This window comes from Orycteropus afer, unplaced genomic scaffold, assembly GCF_000298275.1.
Source record: "Orycteropus afer afer isolate SDZICR_OR568_19922 unplaced genomic scaffold, OryAfe1.0 scaffold00097, whole genome shotgun sequence".
In the NCBI taxonomy this organism is placed as follows: domain Eukaryota; kingdom Metazoa; phylum Chordata; class Mammalia; order Tubulidentata; family Orycteropodidae; genus Orycteropus; species Orycteropus afer.
This window is the reverse complement of record NW_006921684.1, coordinates 3,322,429-3,341,255: the sequence shown is the minus strand read 5'-3', so window position 1 is coordinate 3,341,255 and position 18,827 is coordinate 3,322,429. Positions and strand designations below refer to the sequence as shown.

The 18,827-nt window shown below is 34.1% G+C and overlaps 1 protein-coding gene across 1 annotated transcript in view; it reads right to left on the bottom strand.

The window, feature by feature from the left end:
* The window catches only part of USP15 (ubiquitin specific peptidase 15), a 214,626-nt gene that overhangs the window by 59,629 nt on the left and 136,170 nt on the right, over window positions 1–18,827 (bottom strand). Inside the window, exons 7-8 of the mRNA XM_007942749.1 lie at window positions 9,827–9,913; window positions 3,077–3,221 (exon numbers count right to left, since the gene is read on the bottom strand). Of these exons, the coding sequence (XP_007940940.1) occupies window positions 3,077–3,221; window positions 9,827–9,913 (232 nt within the window). The remainder of the gene's footprint in view (window positions 1–3,076; window positions 3,222–9,826; window positions 9,914–18,827) is intronic.

Below are 18,827 nucleotides of genomic sequence, written 5' to 3'. Positions count from 1 at the left end.
TACAGAAGTGATAAGGAAAGTTGAAAGAAGTATAACTTGAAGAAACAGTATCTGAAAAAGATTAGACTTTTAAAAAGACCTACTATATTATTTATCTGGAGCTCTGGTAGCATAGTGCCTAAGGCACTTGACTGCTAACCAGAAGGCTGGCGGTTCAAACCCACCAGCCACTCCTCGGAAGGAAGGTTGGGCAATCCTACTTCCGTAGTGATACTGCCTCGGAAACCCAAGGAGGGGTCGCTATGAGTCGGGGCCGACTCGATGGCAAACAACAAGAACAACACAAGATATTATTTATCTATTGCCTTTACATTTGTGGACCTGTGCATTAACAGTAATGTTTGTGAAACAAAGGAGGAAAGGCTACTGCACCATTATGTATTTATTCCCTCCCTTAGTGAATTTTCAGCTGGATCTAGCTCCATTAAAAAATCATAAAAGCTTTAACAATATAAACTAAAATTTTAGCTTTTCTAATTCTGGATTTATATTAAAACTGAAAATGCCAGGAGCTGCAAAATAAAAATTCAGTTTTCCCTTGGCTAGTTTGTATAAAAATTTTATTTTAGATAAAATATAGTTTCTAACTAAGACAAAAGCATGTAATAATATCTACTGTTTAAAATACTCATTGCTGAAATTTTCATTGATTTTTTTTCCCTACTTTATAATTCTTACCATAAAATAATAAACCATCACCCTCAGGACTGTTTCAGTTGAAACAGAACATGTGAAGGTGAAATACATGAAAGAGAGGGTATCAGCATTAAATCTACTGATTTAGTGTAATAAAATAGTTTTGTGCAAAAGCAAAAATGAGTACAATGAGGTTTCTCATACTTGAAACAGAGCATGTAAGAAAGGAAGGCAAAACACCAAATCTAGCTTAACACAGCCGACTAGAAGATATAATTTTAATACTCCCATTTTTGAGAAACTGTAACTAACCAAAAATATGGAGACAAAACTCTAAGTGGACTGTATCGAAAGCACAGAAAACTAGAATGTAATATTGCCTTAGAAGGAATGTAGTCTGCATGCCAGCTAGCATCTCCCATGAATGATTAGTATGAACACTAATTTTGTTCTCTTATGAAAGATACATTTATAATGGCTATGCTCTGGTGGCATAGTGCCTAACGCATTTGACCACCAACCAGAAGGCTGGAGGTTCAAACCCACCATTCACTCCTCAGAAGCAAGGTCGGGCAATCTACTTCTGTAGTGATACCACCCCAGAAACCTAAGGAAGAGTCGCTATGAGTCGGGATCAACTCCACGGCAGTGAGCAGGAGCAGGATCATGTTGTTAAAACTATTATCTTAGTTTTTATGGAAAACCACAAGATACGCTTTCCACATTAGAATAGTAAACAAACAAAGAAACAAACCTCAAGCTATATGAAGCCTCTGGAACCAAAGTACGCAATTTTGGCAGTGGGAAGGAGTTACATATGAATTATTATGACTTGGTGATCTGAGAATAGGGTTTTCTGGTACTGATATAACCACCATTTATATACACCATTTTTTAGAGATGGTACTAAAGATGATTTTCAGCAAGCAGGCAGGGCAATCCAAAAGATACCTAAACAAAATTACAATTTGTCTGCCCCTGTCCCTATCTCTGAAAGCTCAGTGCCTTGGTACCTTACTTTGTAATCTAAAGAGCTATCAGGTTCATACATTTTGGCTTGCTCCTCTAAGTTCCCTTTTTAACTTTCTAGAAAAATAAAGATAAAAATTTAGAATAGCTTTTATTTTACCAGTGCTATGATTCTAGAAAAATAAACTTGAATAAGTTATTACTTATCCAAAGAACATTGAGCTTGAGCAGATAAACGTTCCTGAGTAGGTCAACTCTAAACCAAGAAATCATAAATTAACCAATTATGCCCCAACCTTCCCATTTCTGAAAGGTTACCAACTCCTGGATAGTTAAATTCGAATTTTTTTGAATGCCACATTTAGGATACAAATGGATTAATGACAATGTCAAAAGACTTCACGTAGAATTTTGGATGGTAAAGAGTCTTGTATTTTTCTCAGAGAGTCAAAAGACTTGTAAAAATGTCCTTATTAATCTGTACTGATAAAATTTTTTACAGTTACTCTATTTTTGAAGGTAGCCTTCTGGACATAGGAGATCTGATGTTAAAACATCAATAGAGGATGAAATATTTCAGGTTTAAGACTAAAAATTCAGAATTCACAAATAAGTTAAAAAAAATCTTAAAATTCAATTATTAAAAATAGTACAACCTTATTTTAGGCTTTCTAAACATAGGATTTTTGTTTGTAAAAGAGGATTGAAATAAACTAGTCCTAATTTTACACATAGTGACAATAATATTGAAAACATCTCTCATAACTTCAGAATCAACCAAAGACATAAATGTTTAATACATTAGGTTGGAAGTGGTTATAGACCAGAGAAAAACTAGGAAGAAAAAGAAAGCATGATGGAGAAAAAGAGAAGACAGTGATTTCTTACATCCCAAATTAAAAAATCTTTAAGGGAAAAACCTGATTTGTTAAGCTATATATACACACACACACACACACACACACACACACCCTACACACACACACATACACATACATACACACACAAATGAAGGTCACAAAATTTTCCTATTAAGATTAAAAAAAAAAAAGGGTTTAAAAGTAATTTTATTTAGATTTAGAGATGGGTGACATAAAACATTTTTGAACATCCTCATCAATGTCCAAAAAAATCAACAGACTTTTACTACTGAATATATAGAGATCTCACTAGCTTTTTTATTTTTAACTTTTCCTTAGCCTAAATTTTCTGTTTGGAATTAAGATTTTTGCATAAAGTAGTATTTAATCTTCTAATATATGGTAATTAATCATACCACCTAATTGAGAAACATGATAATGGTATTCTAATACCAGCATCAGAATCAATCAATCAAACATGTATGAAAATGCAAACTATCAAAACACATAAAATATTCTGTTCTAAAATACTCTGGAAAACTCAACTTTATTCTTCTTGTATTACTGATTTCTATGAAACACATGAGTTTCACTTGTTTGGAAACACCTACCTGAATAGCTGAGTTCATGAAACACGTATTTCCCAAGTTACTTAGGCCACAGAGGCCAGGTTGTTCATTGTTTCTTCCAGGTTCTGAATAATCATAGTTCTTATAAGCAGTATATGATGGGAGACAGTAATTTGAGTTTTTCACACTGGAAGAAAACAGAAGTACTTTTTTATTATAATGCAGTCAAAACTTAAAATAGAATTACAATATAATGAACAGAGATATTTTAAACTATTTATGAGATAGGTTTTCAATCATTAATTTTTTTAAAAAGAGCCCTCAACCCATGTATATTTTTAAGACTTCAGTTTCAACAATATTAACCTCCTTAACTAAAATACGTTTCATCCAATCAACAAAAATCACCATATCATGTAACCACACCAACCAATACAAACCACTATTATATCTTTCTACCCTTGATTAACTGCAGCAGTCTCACAGCTCACTCTATTCTTCATTGCTCCATCAAATTTAATACATTCAGATTTTAAACACCACCCACAACAATAAATCATCTCATTTATGTCACTTCTGCATACTGCTACTGTAATAGAGTGAGAACAGTAGAAACTGAAGAGTTGTGCTTTAGTTACAGGTGAGAGCAGAGATTTCCAAGGCCACTGTGACATCATTACTCTGATGCATTGAAGATTCTATTTATAGTTTTTATGCTAGACCAGCAAAAATCTAGTAGTTAAATGCAGAAAAAAGCCTGGGATGCTCAGAAATGCAAAAATGGTTCGCAGCAAGTACATCCTTGTATTATTTAGTTTTCTAGAACAATAAGGCAGTTATTTAACTAGATAAGTACAACTTCAGGATAATTTGTACTATAAGTATAATAAATGTTAATCTTAGACAAAACTATATGTGTTAATCTTTTAAAGCTAAGAAAATTAGGGTAATTTTAGACATAATCAAGAAAAGTCAATCAATAACAAATTATTCTTCCTTTTACACATAAGGAAAAAATTTTGGGAAAAGAGTGGATTATCCCTTAATTTTTTTATAGGTTATCTTATGAAATATTTACAATGGATACTTTGGATATAACTCAAATGCCGATTTTCATTTTTTTTCACTAGAAAAACCTGAATCAAGGTCATTTGCTAAAAGCTAAAAGCAAATGATGATACAAATAAACTAATAAAGTACTACACATAAACATAATCAATCAGTAACTTTAATGATCTTAACTTGCTATAGTTTATTCTTGGTATTACATTTTAAAAAGAGTTACTACTTCTAATTTTAAATACTTTCAGTCACACCTTCTGTACTATCACTTTATAACTATAACATTTTAAGTAAACTCCACTACTGCCTGTTCTAACAAAGTATTTAGTAAACACATACACAAAAGGATATGTGTATATATATATATATATATATATATATATATGAAACATATATACATATACGTATGTATGCATGTATACACACATACACACACAAAACAAACCAAGCAGGGAAAACACACAAAACCCCATCAACCTAAAATTAAACACACGAAGCTAGCCCACTAATATTTTTTAAAAAAACAACAACTGCACTGCAAACAAAAAGACAATTCCCAGATTGAAATAACAATTCACTTTTAAATTAAACAAAAAAAAGCAAGGCCTAAAGAAATGCAACCTTAATCAATTCAGATTCAGAACTGTTAGACTAGTTGCTGCACAGATGTTTTAACTTATACACACACACACACAAGTATAAAACAAACAAAAGAGAATTCAAGCATCTTTTGTTTTTTAGCAGATCACTAGATTCATATTCCTAGCATCTAACAAAATGCAAGGCACCTGTTAGCAATTCAATATATGTTTATTGAATGACTAATTTATTGAATCTAACTGTAGGGGTATGTAGCAAAAAGGTGAAGTAAAAAAAAAGTCCTATTTTGCTTAGCACAAGAAGTTCAAAAAATCAAGGTCTGCTATGTATTACAAAAATCCAAGACCCAGACTTCCTACACAATGAAGAGAAGAAAAAATTCTGACAGAAAATTTTTCTGTCAGAAAAATTCTGAGAACAAAGTCATAGTAAAATTTAAGCAGCCAAGAGTACACAGGAAAAGTACACCCAATGCATGCTCATGTCTAAACACACACAACACAAGTGAAAACACTTATCAAAGCACATTTACATGCTCATTCCATAAGCATATATTCAGATAACTGTCTTTCCCCAAATGTAACAACAGATGCTGGAAGCTCTATTCTTCTTTATGGCAACATGATGGAATTTGCTGGTATAAGGGTTCCTATTTATTGAGAAATGAACAAAAACTTAATTGCAAAAACATTGTTTGTTTATTTTTTAATCTAAATCTACATTTTAATTTTAATTGATAAAGTATAAACCAACTCAAAGATTGAGATGTTCAATGATGATAATGCAAATTAATGCACTTAAATATTTAAGTGCATATTGGTCATTTTAGTAGTCTTGATAATTCACATAATAATGTGCACTCTAAATCAAATATTAAAGTTTATCATGGAAAATCTAAAGCCAGCAGTGTTTAAACACTTCAACAAAGTACATGTAAATCTAGGCCCTAAAGATAGCCACTATTATCTTGCTTGAGTATATCTGATAGTTTTTTCCTTCTTAGAGATTTTAAGCTAGTTGGCTTCCTATAAGGTTGTGCTAAACCAAAAAACACACAAACAAAAAACAAACCCATTACCATTGGTACTGACTTACAGCAACCCTACAGGACAGAGCAGAACTGCAAAATCTTTCTCTCTCAGAGCAGCTGGTGAGTTCAAATTATGATTAGTAGCTGAGCAAAAATTAAATGAATTTATCAGTAAAACTGAATGGGAATTTTAATACTAAGCTGGATTAATTCTGTTTTATAAATCTATCATTGTTAATAAAAAGATACATTAAAAACTACATTTTTTGGGTAAAACTGAACCCTATCTTTCTCTGAAAATTAAGTATCCTACCTTTATTAAAGACTGACTTTTTAAACTATTACCAACATTTGACTATATATATACACACACACACACACACACACACACACACACACACATATTTTAATACTCACAACTACAAATTAAGCTTACTTGACAGTTAATGAAGAGATGCTTGCAAGTTAAGTAATTTGTCAAGAGCCAGATAGTTAGGTAAGTTACATAGCTCTGGTGGTAACCAAAATCTAGTTCTTTACATGGCTAAATCTTACACAGAAGTCATTTAGATTTCAAATTAAAGATATTTAATTAACAGGAAAGTAGAAATGTGCTCTGATGGGGAATGTTAAAGAACTGTCACAAAAAATACATTGAGAAGATTTTTTTTGAAGGTAGTGTTAGTAATATAGAAAAGCAAATGTAGCAGAGTAGAAAATGCAGGTTAACAGAATTATTACCAAAGAAAAAAAATTTGCACGTATTAAACATATGCTTAAATTTTAATTGAAGTATGCAATATAACAGAACAAACACTGTATGAACCAAGAGTTAAATAACATTACTACACAGGGAAAGCAAACAATATTGGCAACTGATTCTTCCTATTATTGGTCTTATTAGCATAGTGGCTAAGACACTTGCCTGCTAACCAGACGGCTGGTGGTTCAAACCCACCAGCCACTCCTCGGAAGGAAGGTTGGGCAATCCTACTTCCGTAGTGATACTGCCTCGGAAACCCAAGGAGGGGTCGCTATGAGTCGGGGCCGACTCGACGGCACATAACAACAACAACAACAATTATTGGTCTTTAATTAAAACTTTATTAAAGTTAAGTAGAATAAACCTAAGTACAGTTTGTTACTACCTAAACATTTTTATTCCTGAAAGTTAAAAATACATAGCAGTCCATCAGTGTAGTATTGTTTAAGTCCTGAATTGTATAAATAAATTTCACATAAGCTGATGTATCATAACCACTGATTTTAATATAAAATTTATTTTTATAAAGATTATCTCCATATATGTGAAATTTCAAAAATGTAGGTTAGGGTTAGGGTTAAATAATAGATTAAAATATATTTTGCATACTTTTAATTCAAAAGAAATTGCTTATTTCCATATGAGACCTTAAGCTGCTACTTAGATATTTGTACAAGTTGAATGGAATGCTAAAACATAAATTCTGTGTGAAATATTGCTAGGATATTTACGATATTTGTAATTCAAGTTTTTAAAGCAAAATAATCAAAACAAAAAACAAAAGCAACTACAACAACATTTTCTATTTCATGAAATTTTGTTTCTCTTAATAGAAAATCAATACATCCATTTCACTTTTAAACTCAAGGTGATCATGGTATGGTGGTACCTCAGTAGCTATCTGCTACTAAAATTCCCTGTTTTTAGTGCCTAAATTAGACAAATGTGATAGCTAAAATATACTCTGGACATAGGAGTAAAATTATTTAATCATATTCCAAACTTAAGACTCCAATTTTATTCTTAGCATTTCTTCCAGTAAGTGGTCTTTAAATGAGATTATATTGGCATATTTTTACTATGAGAAAGAAAGAAGACAAAAACAAAAACACACCAGACAACATATACTAATATGGTGACTTTAGTCAAAATATAGTCCATATTCAATGTTAAAAATTTATCCAAAGAATGACTATAAATACAGGTTATACCTGGATCTGAATTCCTATACAGTAAATGTGGGAGCCATCTGCAATTGGTAGAAACACAAGTGATATTTTATCTACTATGAAGAAATTATTTTCGATAAATGTAATGGAAAGATATCATAGAAAATAAAATTGTATCATAGGGGGATATTTTCTTTTACTCTTCTTGATTATGGATATATATTTTTTAGTAGAAAACAAATTACAGGGCAATTTTGGATATTCATAATGTCTTTCAGTATCTTCCTGAAAGATTACATTACATTACAATGTAATGTTTATTATACTGTGGTACACATAAATATATATATATTTTTAATAAATTACTGAAATAAGAGTACAAAAGTTTTAAACCATCTTGATACATACTGCCACTCTCTTCTAAATAAGCAGTGGTAACTACTACAACCACTAACAACAGAATCCTTTCAAGGATAGACATAATTTAATTTTTCCCAATGTGACTAAGGTGCAGGAAAGTGGATAGTTTTTTTATTCTTTTAATTACCTTATTTTTATTACGTGCTCTTTAAATCAAATGGTTGTGTGAGTGCCCATTTTTCTAGCTGCCTCAGAAATTTTTTCACTGTGACTGCCCTGGAAATCCAAGGAGGGGTCGCTGTGTTGAAGCGACGGCACTGAGTTTATTTTTGTTTTTTATTTGTCATTTGCAGCAAATTTTTTTTCCCATTTACTTGCCTTTTAATTTTATATGTCTGACAATTATCTTAAAGTTCCAAAGAGAAATCCTCAACAGAAATTTAATTTTTCTAACAACATTTACTGAACAATCTATTAAATCTCGATTAGTCTAGAATGCTTTCAGATTACATTAAATTCTTTTATATACAAAGGTCTGTTTTGGGGCTGTCCTACTTTTTTTGATCTGTAGGTATATTCTTGGGTCATTACAATGATGTTTAAATTCTTAAAGGCTGTGATAGTTAGTAAGACTAATCTCCTCTCATTAGTCTTCCTTTCCAAAATTACTACAGCTATTTATACATTCACATGTTCATTAGAATCATTTTGTCAAGTGCCTCTAAAAATACGAATTTTAAGGGGTAATTAATTAAGCCTACAAATTCAATTACTAGTTGATTTAAAGATCATTTCACAAGTAACTTTATATTTGAACTCTTTGGGACAATCAGATGCCATTGCAGAATTAGACAAGCAGTGAGAATATTTAACTACATAAATACTGTTAACCTTATATATAAACTATAATGTACCTATCTAAGAAAGAATAAACATCTTTGTATCAAAGTTCTTCCCATAGTATCACTGGGCCAATTAAAACAGCAAAATATTTTTACCTTTTAAAATAAAATAAAAATCGGGAATTTTCCGTCAACAGAACCTGTTGCCAAGGACCTGATTCTGACTCATGGATTTATGCTCCCATAGGTTTTCAGTAGCTGATTTTTCAGAAGTAGAGTGCCAGGCCTTTCTTCTGAGGTATCTCTGTGTGTACTTAAATCACAACCTTTCAGTTAGTAGCCAAGGTGTTAGCTATTTACATCATCCAGTGGCTTCCAATAAATCTATGGTGAGAAGCTATAGTGAAGCCTAAGTGATTTACAACTGTTCTCCTTATACAACATAGCATACACTTTCACATAACTTTTATAAATTCCACGATTCTGTATGTTTTTCATGATGGGGCAAAGGAATTGCTTTTCTGAACATCTTTAATAAGAAGCAACTGTCTTTTTGATAAACAAAGACTTTTGTGTGTTTTCCAGTCGAGAATCACTGATGAACACTTTTTAAAATACTATGTGTTGTACAGGTGATAACAAATCTGATTCTAAAATGACATCTGAAATTTATACTCTTCCTACAAGCTTGAGAGAATTGAAACAAATTTCTAAATATACTTCAGTAATTTGTGTTTAGAGTTATAAAATTTTGAAAGTGATTTGTCATTTTAGTAAACTACTGTAGTATATATTTTAAATCAAGAATAAATAACTGTGTTTTCTTTCTTATACAACTGACTTGTGAAAAGAAACCCAGTTTTAATGCATTAAGACTTTTATCCTAAATTTTAGATACAAGAGTTTTTTTTGCAACCACAGTAGGGTGATCAATTAAAAAAAGAGTTTTTAAGATATAGTGCTTACTTTCTGTTGTTGATGTTGTTATAATTATTTGATAGAGATGAAGGAGAGATCTTTGGTAAAGTTGAAAAATTGGATGCACCTGGGGACCTTTAAAAATATGAAAATGTTAAATTAGATAAAAATGCTGAATTTTGAAAGTAATAATGAAATAAAGAAAAGAACCAACAGATGACAATGAATGTAGTAAATGAATGCTGGAAAACAGATTTATGAACAAAATAACTATATATCCTTTGGTTTTCAATTTCCACTGTATTCTTTCATATACACGGTACAAAAGGGAACTATTTTTCAAGTAAAATTTATTAAATTAGATATACACTCTGATATATATTCAATACACCCAATTCCAAATTCATGTACCCACTAACATTTTATAATCAATTTCTGTAAACCAATGGAATAAAGATATATATATATATTAAAGAAGCATAAAAAAAACCCTACTTTCTCACTATCATGGCGTCCTAATTATATACAATACTGACAGTGATTAGAGAATGTACCAAGTCTAAAAACTTAAGGCTATTGGAGACAGTATAGCATAAGAGAATTCCAAACATAATCCAAAGAAGTAAATTCTGGCCAAAAATTATCTCTGAAAAAACTGAAAAGGCATAAATCTGACTATAATATAATATACACCTCACTAATTCAGAATTATTTTAAAGAAAATGCAATTACTAAAGGCTTTTAATCAATAAATATGCTTTAAAAGCATGGTAAAATGAATGAACCCATTATAAGGAAATGATTGCTTTTAAGTACTTCAAGGTCTCCAAAAGTTTTAATTATTTCCCTTGAACTTTTGTAAACAATTTTAATTCACTAGGCAACATCTAGGAGCTCTGGTAGCATAGTGACTAAGGCACTTGACTGCTAACCAGAAGGCTGGTGGTTCAAACCCACTAGCCACTCCTCGGAAGGAAGATGGGGCAATCTACTTCCGTAGTGATACTGCCTCAGAAACCCAAGGAGGGGTTGCTATGAGTTGGGTCCAACTCGACAGCACATAACAACAACAACAACAACAATAAGCAACATCTAGTCCATGGGCTGGAAAAAGTTACATTTCAGCCCAATAGTTCAGTGATCATAAATTCTAAATTATTGAGGTCTATAGTGATTAATTTTTTTAAATTATTTTATCTCCTTTCCTCAAGCGCTAATATAATGAAATAGCTATTGAATAAGAAAATAGAATTTACAAAATGAAAAACCTGCTTTTTGGTAATTTGGACTTACTAAATATACATACAATGTTAATGGATTGAGTTGTGTCCCTCCAAAGTATGTGTCAGCTTGGGTGGGTCACGATTATCAGTAATACGTAATTATCCTCCATTTTGTGATCTGATATAATTATCCTATATGTTGTAAATCTTCACCTCTATGACCTTAATGAGACAGGATTAGAAGCGGTTATGTTAATGAGACAGGATGCAATCTACAGGATTAGGCTGCCTATTGATTAATCTCTTTTGCAATATAAAAGGGATTAAAACGTAAGCAGTGGTCAGAGGGACTTCAGTATCACCAAGAAAGAAAAGCCAGAAGCAGAGTACATCCTTTAAACCCAGGGTCCCTGCACTGTGAACCTCCTAGACCCAGGGGAAGACTGATACCAAGATACATGGAGATCTCCAAGGAACGCTGTTGGCCACAAAAGTTGAAAGGAGATAAGGACTCTCCTCCAGCGCTAACACAGAGAGAAAGCCTTCCCCTAGAGCTGGTATTGTGAATTCAGATTTCTAGCCTCATAAACTGTGAAAGAATAAATATGTTTGTTAAAGCCATTTACTTGTGGTATTTATGTTATAGCAGCACTAGGTAACTAAGACATACACCCACTCCTCACTTATTGACATGGTTAAGTTCCAAAGACCAGGTATTATGGGAAATACATGTTATTCAAAAATGGAAGATGACCACATCAGATCACAAAATGGAGGACTACATCATCACATAGCTGCCAAATTACATCACTACACAACTGCCAAACCACTGAGAATCATGGCCTAGCCAAGCTGACACATAACTTTAACTATCACAGCCATCATTACTCTTGTCAACACCCCCTGTGTTCCTTACTGTTAGACATGTCATTAATGCACAAAACAATGTTGTTGTTGTTATGTGCCATCAAGTCGGACCCAACTCATAGCGACCCCTCCTTGGGTTTCTGAGGCAGTATCACTACTACGGAAGTAGATTGCCCAACCTTCCTTCCGAGGAGTGGCTGGTGTGTTTGAACCGCCAGCCTTCTGGTTAGCAGTCAAGTGCCTTAGGCACTATGCTACCAGAGCTCCTACACAAAACAGTAGGATAGTATATTTGTTTTACTATTGGTGTAAACGTGAAGTGTTGCATAACAAGATAGTCCATATTGAAAAGTAGGTGTATTTGCAATGCATTATGCAGAATAAATGGTGCATAATAAACTTCCTTATAAATAAGAAAAGCTTTATTTAACTTTTGAAGTGTTACATAATATGAAATATTGATAAATTTTTTACTTCCTCTTTAGCAGAGGTTATTTTTTGCTGATAATAGGCTGTATATGAGTTAACTCTGACACATTTCAGTTAGCTGTCAACTGAGTTAACTGTACCATCCAGGGATTTTTTTTTTTGGTTGTTGTTCTTCTTCAATATTTTATAATAAATTTGCCAACATTTTGGAGATCTGCATAATTCAGTGAGCCAATATTTTCTAAATGACCTAATGCATGAAGTTACAAAATCTTTATAAATCTTAATGTAATAGCATAAAAAAATTGATGATGTTTCAGGTCTCATATTACAAATATCCTTATGACTTAATTATTGCTAGAATTCTGAATTGGGCAATCTACTTCTGTAGAGATACTATCTCAGAAATCCAAGGAGGGGTCACTATGAGTTGTAAACAATTTGACAGCAGTGAGTTTGGTTTTTTTTGGTTTAGAGTCCTGATGTAGTTTCAACTATCTGAAAATACTCCTTCCCTTTCCAATGACATATAGGTGTGAAGCTGAATTTTCTTCATGGACTTCAATTCAAACAATGTATCACAACTGAGGGAATGCAGAAGCAGGTAAGAAAATTCAGTCTTCTATTCAGCCAGATAGTACAGAAATTTGCAAAAATGTAAAAATGTTACTCTTCTAATTTTTTTGTTTGTTTGTTTTGGAGAATAATTACTTTTCACACAAAAAACATTATTTATGTTAACTGACAGTGGTTTAATACTGCTATTTTAAAATTTTCTTAGCTTTAATTTCTAATATGATAAATACCAATAGATATATCTCATACAAATAGAAGTTCTCTGGGTCTTTAAAATTTTTATGTAAAGGGGTACAAGATCAAAACATTTATAGATTTTAAGGCAGAATGTACAAGAATTACTGACTAATTACATGAGAGTGAGGCTGAAGAAAAAATTTAAGATGGTTCTGAGATGGTACCTGAAATAGGAAATATGAGGAATGGATACAGTTCAGACTGGGGGATGGGAGATGAGGTAAGACAATTCTGAATTCAATTTTGACATGGTGAGTCCTACATGAAATTTAGAAAGAAGGTATGTAGTAATCATCTGCTTAAATGGGTCTGGGATTGAAAGGAGAGTTCTAGGCTAGAAATATGGAATATATCAGTTTGAGCTGGAGGAGAGAATTAGCAGAGTCCATCCACTGTTTTTTTTTTTTTTTTTTTAATTGTGATTTGGGTGAAAATTTACAGAGCAAATTCACTTTCTATACAGCAGTTCACATATACTTTGTCTCATGTCATTGATCACAGTTTACCACAATGCAACAGTTCCCCTCCCACTTCCTCCCCATAGTTACCTCTTCCCAGTGTCCATCCCTCCATACTCTTCTGCCCCCTGAGCTGTCTCCCTGTGCATAAGCAGCCCTTCCTTCTCCAATGATTATTCTCTCCCGGGCATGTGTCTACTTGGGGTAAATGTTTAATTCATATGCCTATACCTTGTTTGGCTGGAAACCACAGGTGTGGGTTCAATTCCAGACCTGAAGGGCAGCTAGGGGCCATAGTCTCAGTGGTTCCACCAGGCTCTATTGGACCAGCAAACCTGGTCCCAACCATCGTTTTTTTTTTTTTCCCCTCCAAATGATTTTGAGTTTTGTTCCACATTGTTCTCCCTCTCTATCCAGGATCTCCTACATATATCCCCTTCCAAGTGGATGGCAGTGGTAGCTGGGCACTATCTAGTTCTTCTGGTCTCATAGTTGTATAGGTTGCAGATCCATCCACTGGTTTTAAGTACCTACTATGGAGCTCTGGTAGCGTAGTGCCTAAGGCACTTGACTGCTAACCAGACAGCTGGTGGTTCAAACCCACCAGCCACTCCTTGGAAGGAACGTTAGGCAATCTACTTCCATAATGATATCACCTTGGAAACCCAAGGAAGGGTTGCTATGAGTCAGGTCTGACTCAACCACAACAACAACACAAGGAGGCCTCGCTATGAGTTGGGTCTGACTCAATAACAACACAGTTTCTCGGAAGAAAGGTTGGGCAGTCCTACTTCCGTAGTGATACTGCCTCGGAAACCCAAGGAGGGGTTGCTATGAGTTGGGGCCGACTCGACGGCACATAACAACAACAACAACATGGTTAGTTTAGTGCCTAAGGCAATTGACTGCTAAACAAGAAGGCTAGCGGTTCAAACCCACCAGCCACTCCTTGGAAGGAAGGTTGGGCAATCTACTTCTTTAGGGACATCGCCTTGGAAACCCAAGGAGAAGCCGCTACAAATCAAGTCCGACTCGATGGCACATAACAACAACATGGTATGAAGGAAGGTTGGGCAATCTACTTCCGTAGTGATACTGCCTCAGAAACCCAAGGAGGGGTTGCTATGAGTGAGATATGACTTGATGGCAGTGAGTTTGGTTTGGGTTTGGTTTATGGTATGAAAGAGTAAATTTTCAGACAGAAATTTCTGGAATATCAATGCAAATTGGGCCAAAGGGAGCTATTCACATAGATTATAATGTGAATGATGCCCCCTAGAGCTGTGCAGTATACAATCTGAATAAGTAAATGTGGCAGCCCTAAAGAAAGAAAGCCAGCAGCTGAGCAGGAGAGGTAAGAATCAGAATTTAAAGAATGTCGTGTCATGGATTCAAATTAAGAGAAATTCTTTAGGAGACAGTGATCAAAAAGAAATGATAAAGAGAGATCAAGTAAACAAAGAACTTTCAGCAATCTTTAACAAATATTTAAAAATAAGGAAGTCATCAGTAATTTCAGAAGAGAGCACTTTGGTGGAGGGTGAAGGAGTTCAGAGTAGAAACAGATGGGCTGAGAAAGAAGAGTGTAAAATTATGAGTGGTGGTTAAGAAACAGTAAGCATACTCTCTAAAGATATTAGCCGTCAAAGGAATAAAAGTTAAAAAATAATATTAGGAGGAAGAGTGTGTCTTTGTCATTTCTTTAAAGATAGGAGATGCTTGTTTATGTTTATAGGCTAAGGGGAAAAAGACACTGGAAAAAAGACAAAAGAATGAATTAGTGTTAAATGTCTACTTTATGTGTGGCAGTATGTCAGTTATCTCTCTCTCTCCCCCCTCTCACCCCGCCCCCTGGCACAGTGCCTAAGGCATTTAACTGCTAACCAGAAGGGTGGTGGTTCAAACTCACCAGCTGCCACAGAAGGAAGATGGGGCAGTCTACTTCCATAAAGATTTACCGCCTTGGAAACGCAACGGGTATCGCTCTGAGTTGGAAATGATATGATGACAGTGGGTTTTTTGGTTTGAGATATATATACACAATGAAAGAAAAAGCAAGGTCTAGGAAGTATTGGGAATTCTGGGTTGGTGCAAACAGTTAATGTGTTCAGCTGCTAACCAAAAGGTCAGAGGTTTGAATCCAACCAGAGGCCCCTTGGAAGAAAGGTCTACCAATACTTCTGCAAAACCAACCACTGAAAACCCTATGGAGTACAGTCCTACTCTGACATACACAGGGTCTCCATGAGTAATAATCAACTCGACAGCAACTTGTTCCTGGTTATGAAGCAATTAAATAAATATACAGGTAAAGAGATTGTCCTTAAATAGGAAGAAGATCAGAGAAGTGAGGGTGGATATGGTCACAGGTATATATGAATTGTGATAACACTTTAGAAACATTGTTACAGGCATTACTGATAAATGAATACAGTCCTTCGATACCAGTGAGATCGTTTGTCTACGCTGATTGTAACTTCTGACCTAGATTATGTGCACAAAACCTAATCTAGCTAATACATGTAGAGTTAATTTCAGGTTCTTTAGAGAATGACTGGCACCCTGGTGACAAGAATGATCAGTTATTCTATGGATTATAACCTGAATCTTTTAGCAATCTTTTTTGATGTAATTTGAAAACTACCATGTTCATTAGCAATTCTGTTCTAGTGGCCGTCTAGATTATGTACAGAAAAAACACTTGTTGCTGCTGTTATGTGCTATTGAGTCGGACCTGACTCATAGCAATCCCACCTTGGGTTTCCCAGGCAGTATCACTACAGAAGTAGATTGCCCAACCTTCCTTCTGAGGAGTGGCTGGTGGGTTTGAACCGCCAGCCTTCTGGTTAGCAATCAAGTCCCTTAGGCACTATGCTACAACACTTAGAACATCATATATAGATTGGATATAAACCACTTAAACCAAAACCAAACTCACTGCCATCGAGTTGATTCGGACTCATAGCTACCCCTCCCTGGGTTTCAGAGGTGGTGTCTCTACGGTAGTAGATTGCCCAGTCTTCCTTCTGAGGAGTGGCTGGTGGGTTTGAATGTCCAGGCTTCTGGTTAGCAGTTAGATGCCTTAGGCATTGTGCCACCAGAGCTCCCCTAGTATTAAACTAATTTTGGCTAGTTTGGACTATTCTACAGGGCAGTGATTCACTTCTTAAAAACAATTACAAAAGGTAAAACTCATCAATTTAGTTGAGGTAGTTTAATGAGAAAAAATACTGAAACTTATTCCTAACAATTGAATGTTTGTATATATGAGTACTCCTATGTGCTGTATGTTTTATCTAAGAGTATGCTATTCAAGTCTTTGAGCTTCTTACCTCAACAGAAAAATATACCTTGCTTTTAATAAGTTAATTGAGTACTTAGCACATGAAAATTTAATACCATATTGAACAACCAAAATATAAAGAAATTAAATCTGAATCCTGATATAGCAAAACAAGCATTTAAAGATATTTATAGTTATTTGCAAGCTTGGCATTATAAAACAACTTAATAAAATCTATTATTAAAAATTATAAATAAAAGCAAGACCAGCCTTAGAAGTTCTCCCCATTTTCAGTAACCCTTTCTAAGGTAAATTCAAGAAAAAGACAATTTTAAATCTCTTGAAACATTAAATACTTTTACTGCTGTGAGATACAGGTCAGCATGCATTTACTGTGTATCTCCTGTATGTCAAGAAAAGTGTCAGGTCCTTAAGATACAGAAAGGCAAGGTTAAGGGAATTTGGATATACATCTCATAGCTTTATTGTTTTCCTTATTTTGACTGCTTAATTTTATATACAACATGACATTAAATAGTCCACTTTAAAAAATTAAATCACAGTCACTTTTCCTCAATAGTTATCAATCTAAGCGCCAAATGTGTAACTTATTTTTATTTTAAACTTTTTATTATAAAAAATTTAAACATATACAAATCTTCATGAACCCAGTGTCAGTCATTCAGCTTCAAAAATTATTTATATACTGCAATTCTTGTTCTATTTATAGTCTACTCATCCCCCTCTGTTTTTGAGAGAATTTTAATGGAAACCCCAAACATCTATAAATTCACTTATAAATTACATAGTATTAATCTCTAACAGATAAGGGATATTCTTTGTTATAATCATCACATATTACTATCAGTCCCAATGTAATACCCAGCTCCCATTCAATTTTCCCCTAATTGTCTCAGAAGTATTACCCCCTGTCTCCCCCAACCAACAGTTTGAATCAGGATCTGAACAAAGTCCACACTGCAGATTAATTTTAATATCTGCAAAGGCCCTACTGCTCCTACCAATTAACTTCACTTCTGGTTTCATCTTAATGTGGCTGTATTTCTTTTCCTTTTGTCCTGATTTCTGTGTCTGTCTGTGTAGCTATTTTTTATTTAAATATGTTACTGTAAATTGCTCAAATTCTTTCTGGAACAAAGGAGGGAAGAAAGGATGAGAGGAACTATCCAATAATTATTGGTAAGTACCTCCAAATACCAAACACCTAAATGAGAATTCTACAGTTAAATTACTTTGATTTACACATAGAATATACTATCTACTTCCTAATTTCAATTAAATCTGAATATAGCTTTGAGTACTGAATTTAACACAGGTAGATGATCTTGCAGAAGGAAGGTTGGGCAATCTACTTCTGCAGTTATACCACCTCGGAAACCCAAGGAGGGGTCACTGTGAGTTGGGGCCAACTTGATAGCATACAACAACAGATCATTTTGACTGTGACCAAGCTCTTTCTGATAAAACTTGGATAAATGGTATTATTTCTCTACAACAGAAAGTAGGGAGAAGACACAGATGTAAAAAAGATTTGTTTAATTGATGTGCATTTTGAAAAGAAAATCTGCGTACACACGTAAGGGCTCAATGATTATTAAATACAGGAACCTCAACATTCACAGTTATGGGGAAGTGTGTTTATGAGCATGCACAAGCATTTCCAAAAAAGGATCTGGAGTTGGGACAACTGAAATAAAGTGACAACAACAATAAAGCAGTAAATAGCAATGCATATAAACCTCCTCATTCTATCATAGTGCCTAAGGCATCTGACTGCTAACCAGAAGGCTGGCAGTTCAAACCCATAGCTACTCCTTGGAAGGAAGACTGGGTAATCTACTCCCACAGATACTGCCTCGGAAACCCAAGGAAGGGTCGCTATGAGTTGGAGTTGACGTGACGGCAGTGAGTTTGGTTTGGATCATTAATGTGATGCCTTTCTATTTGGGTAACAA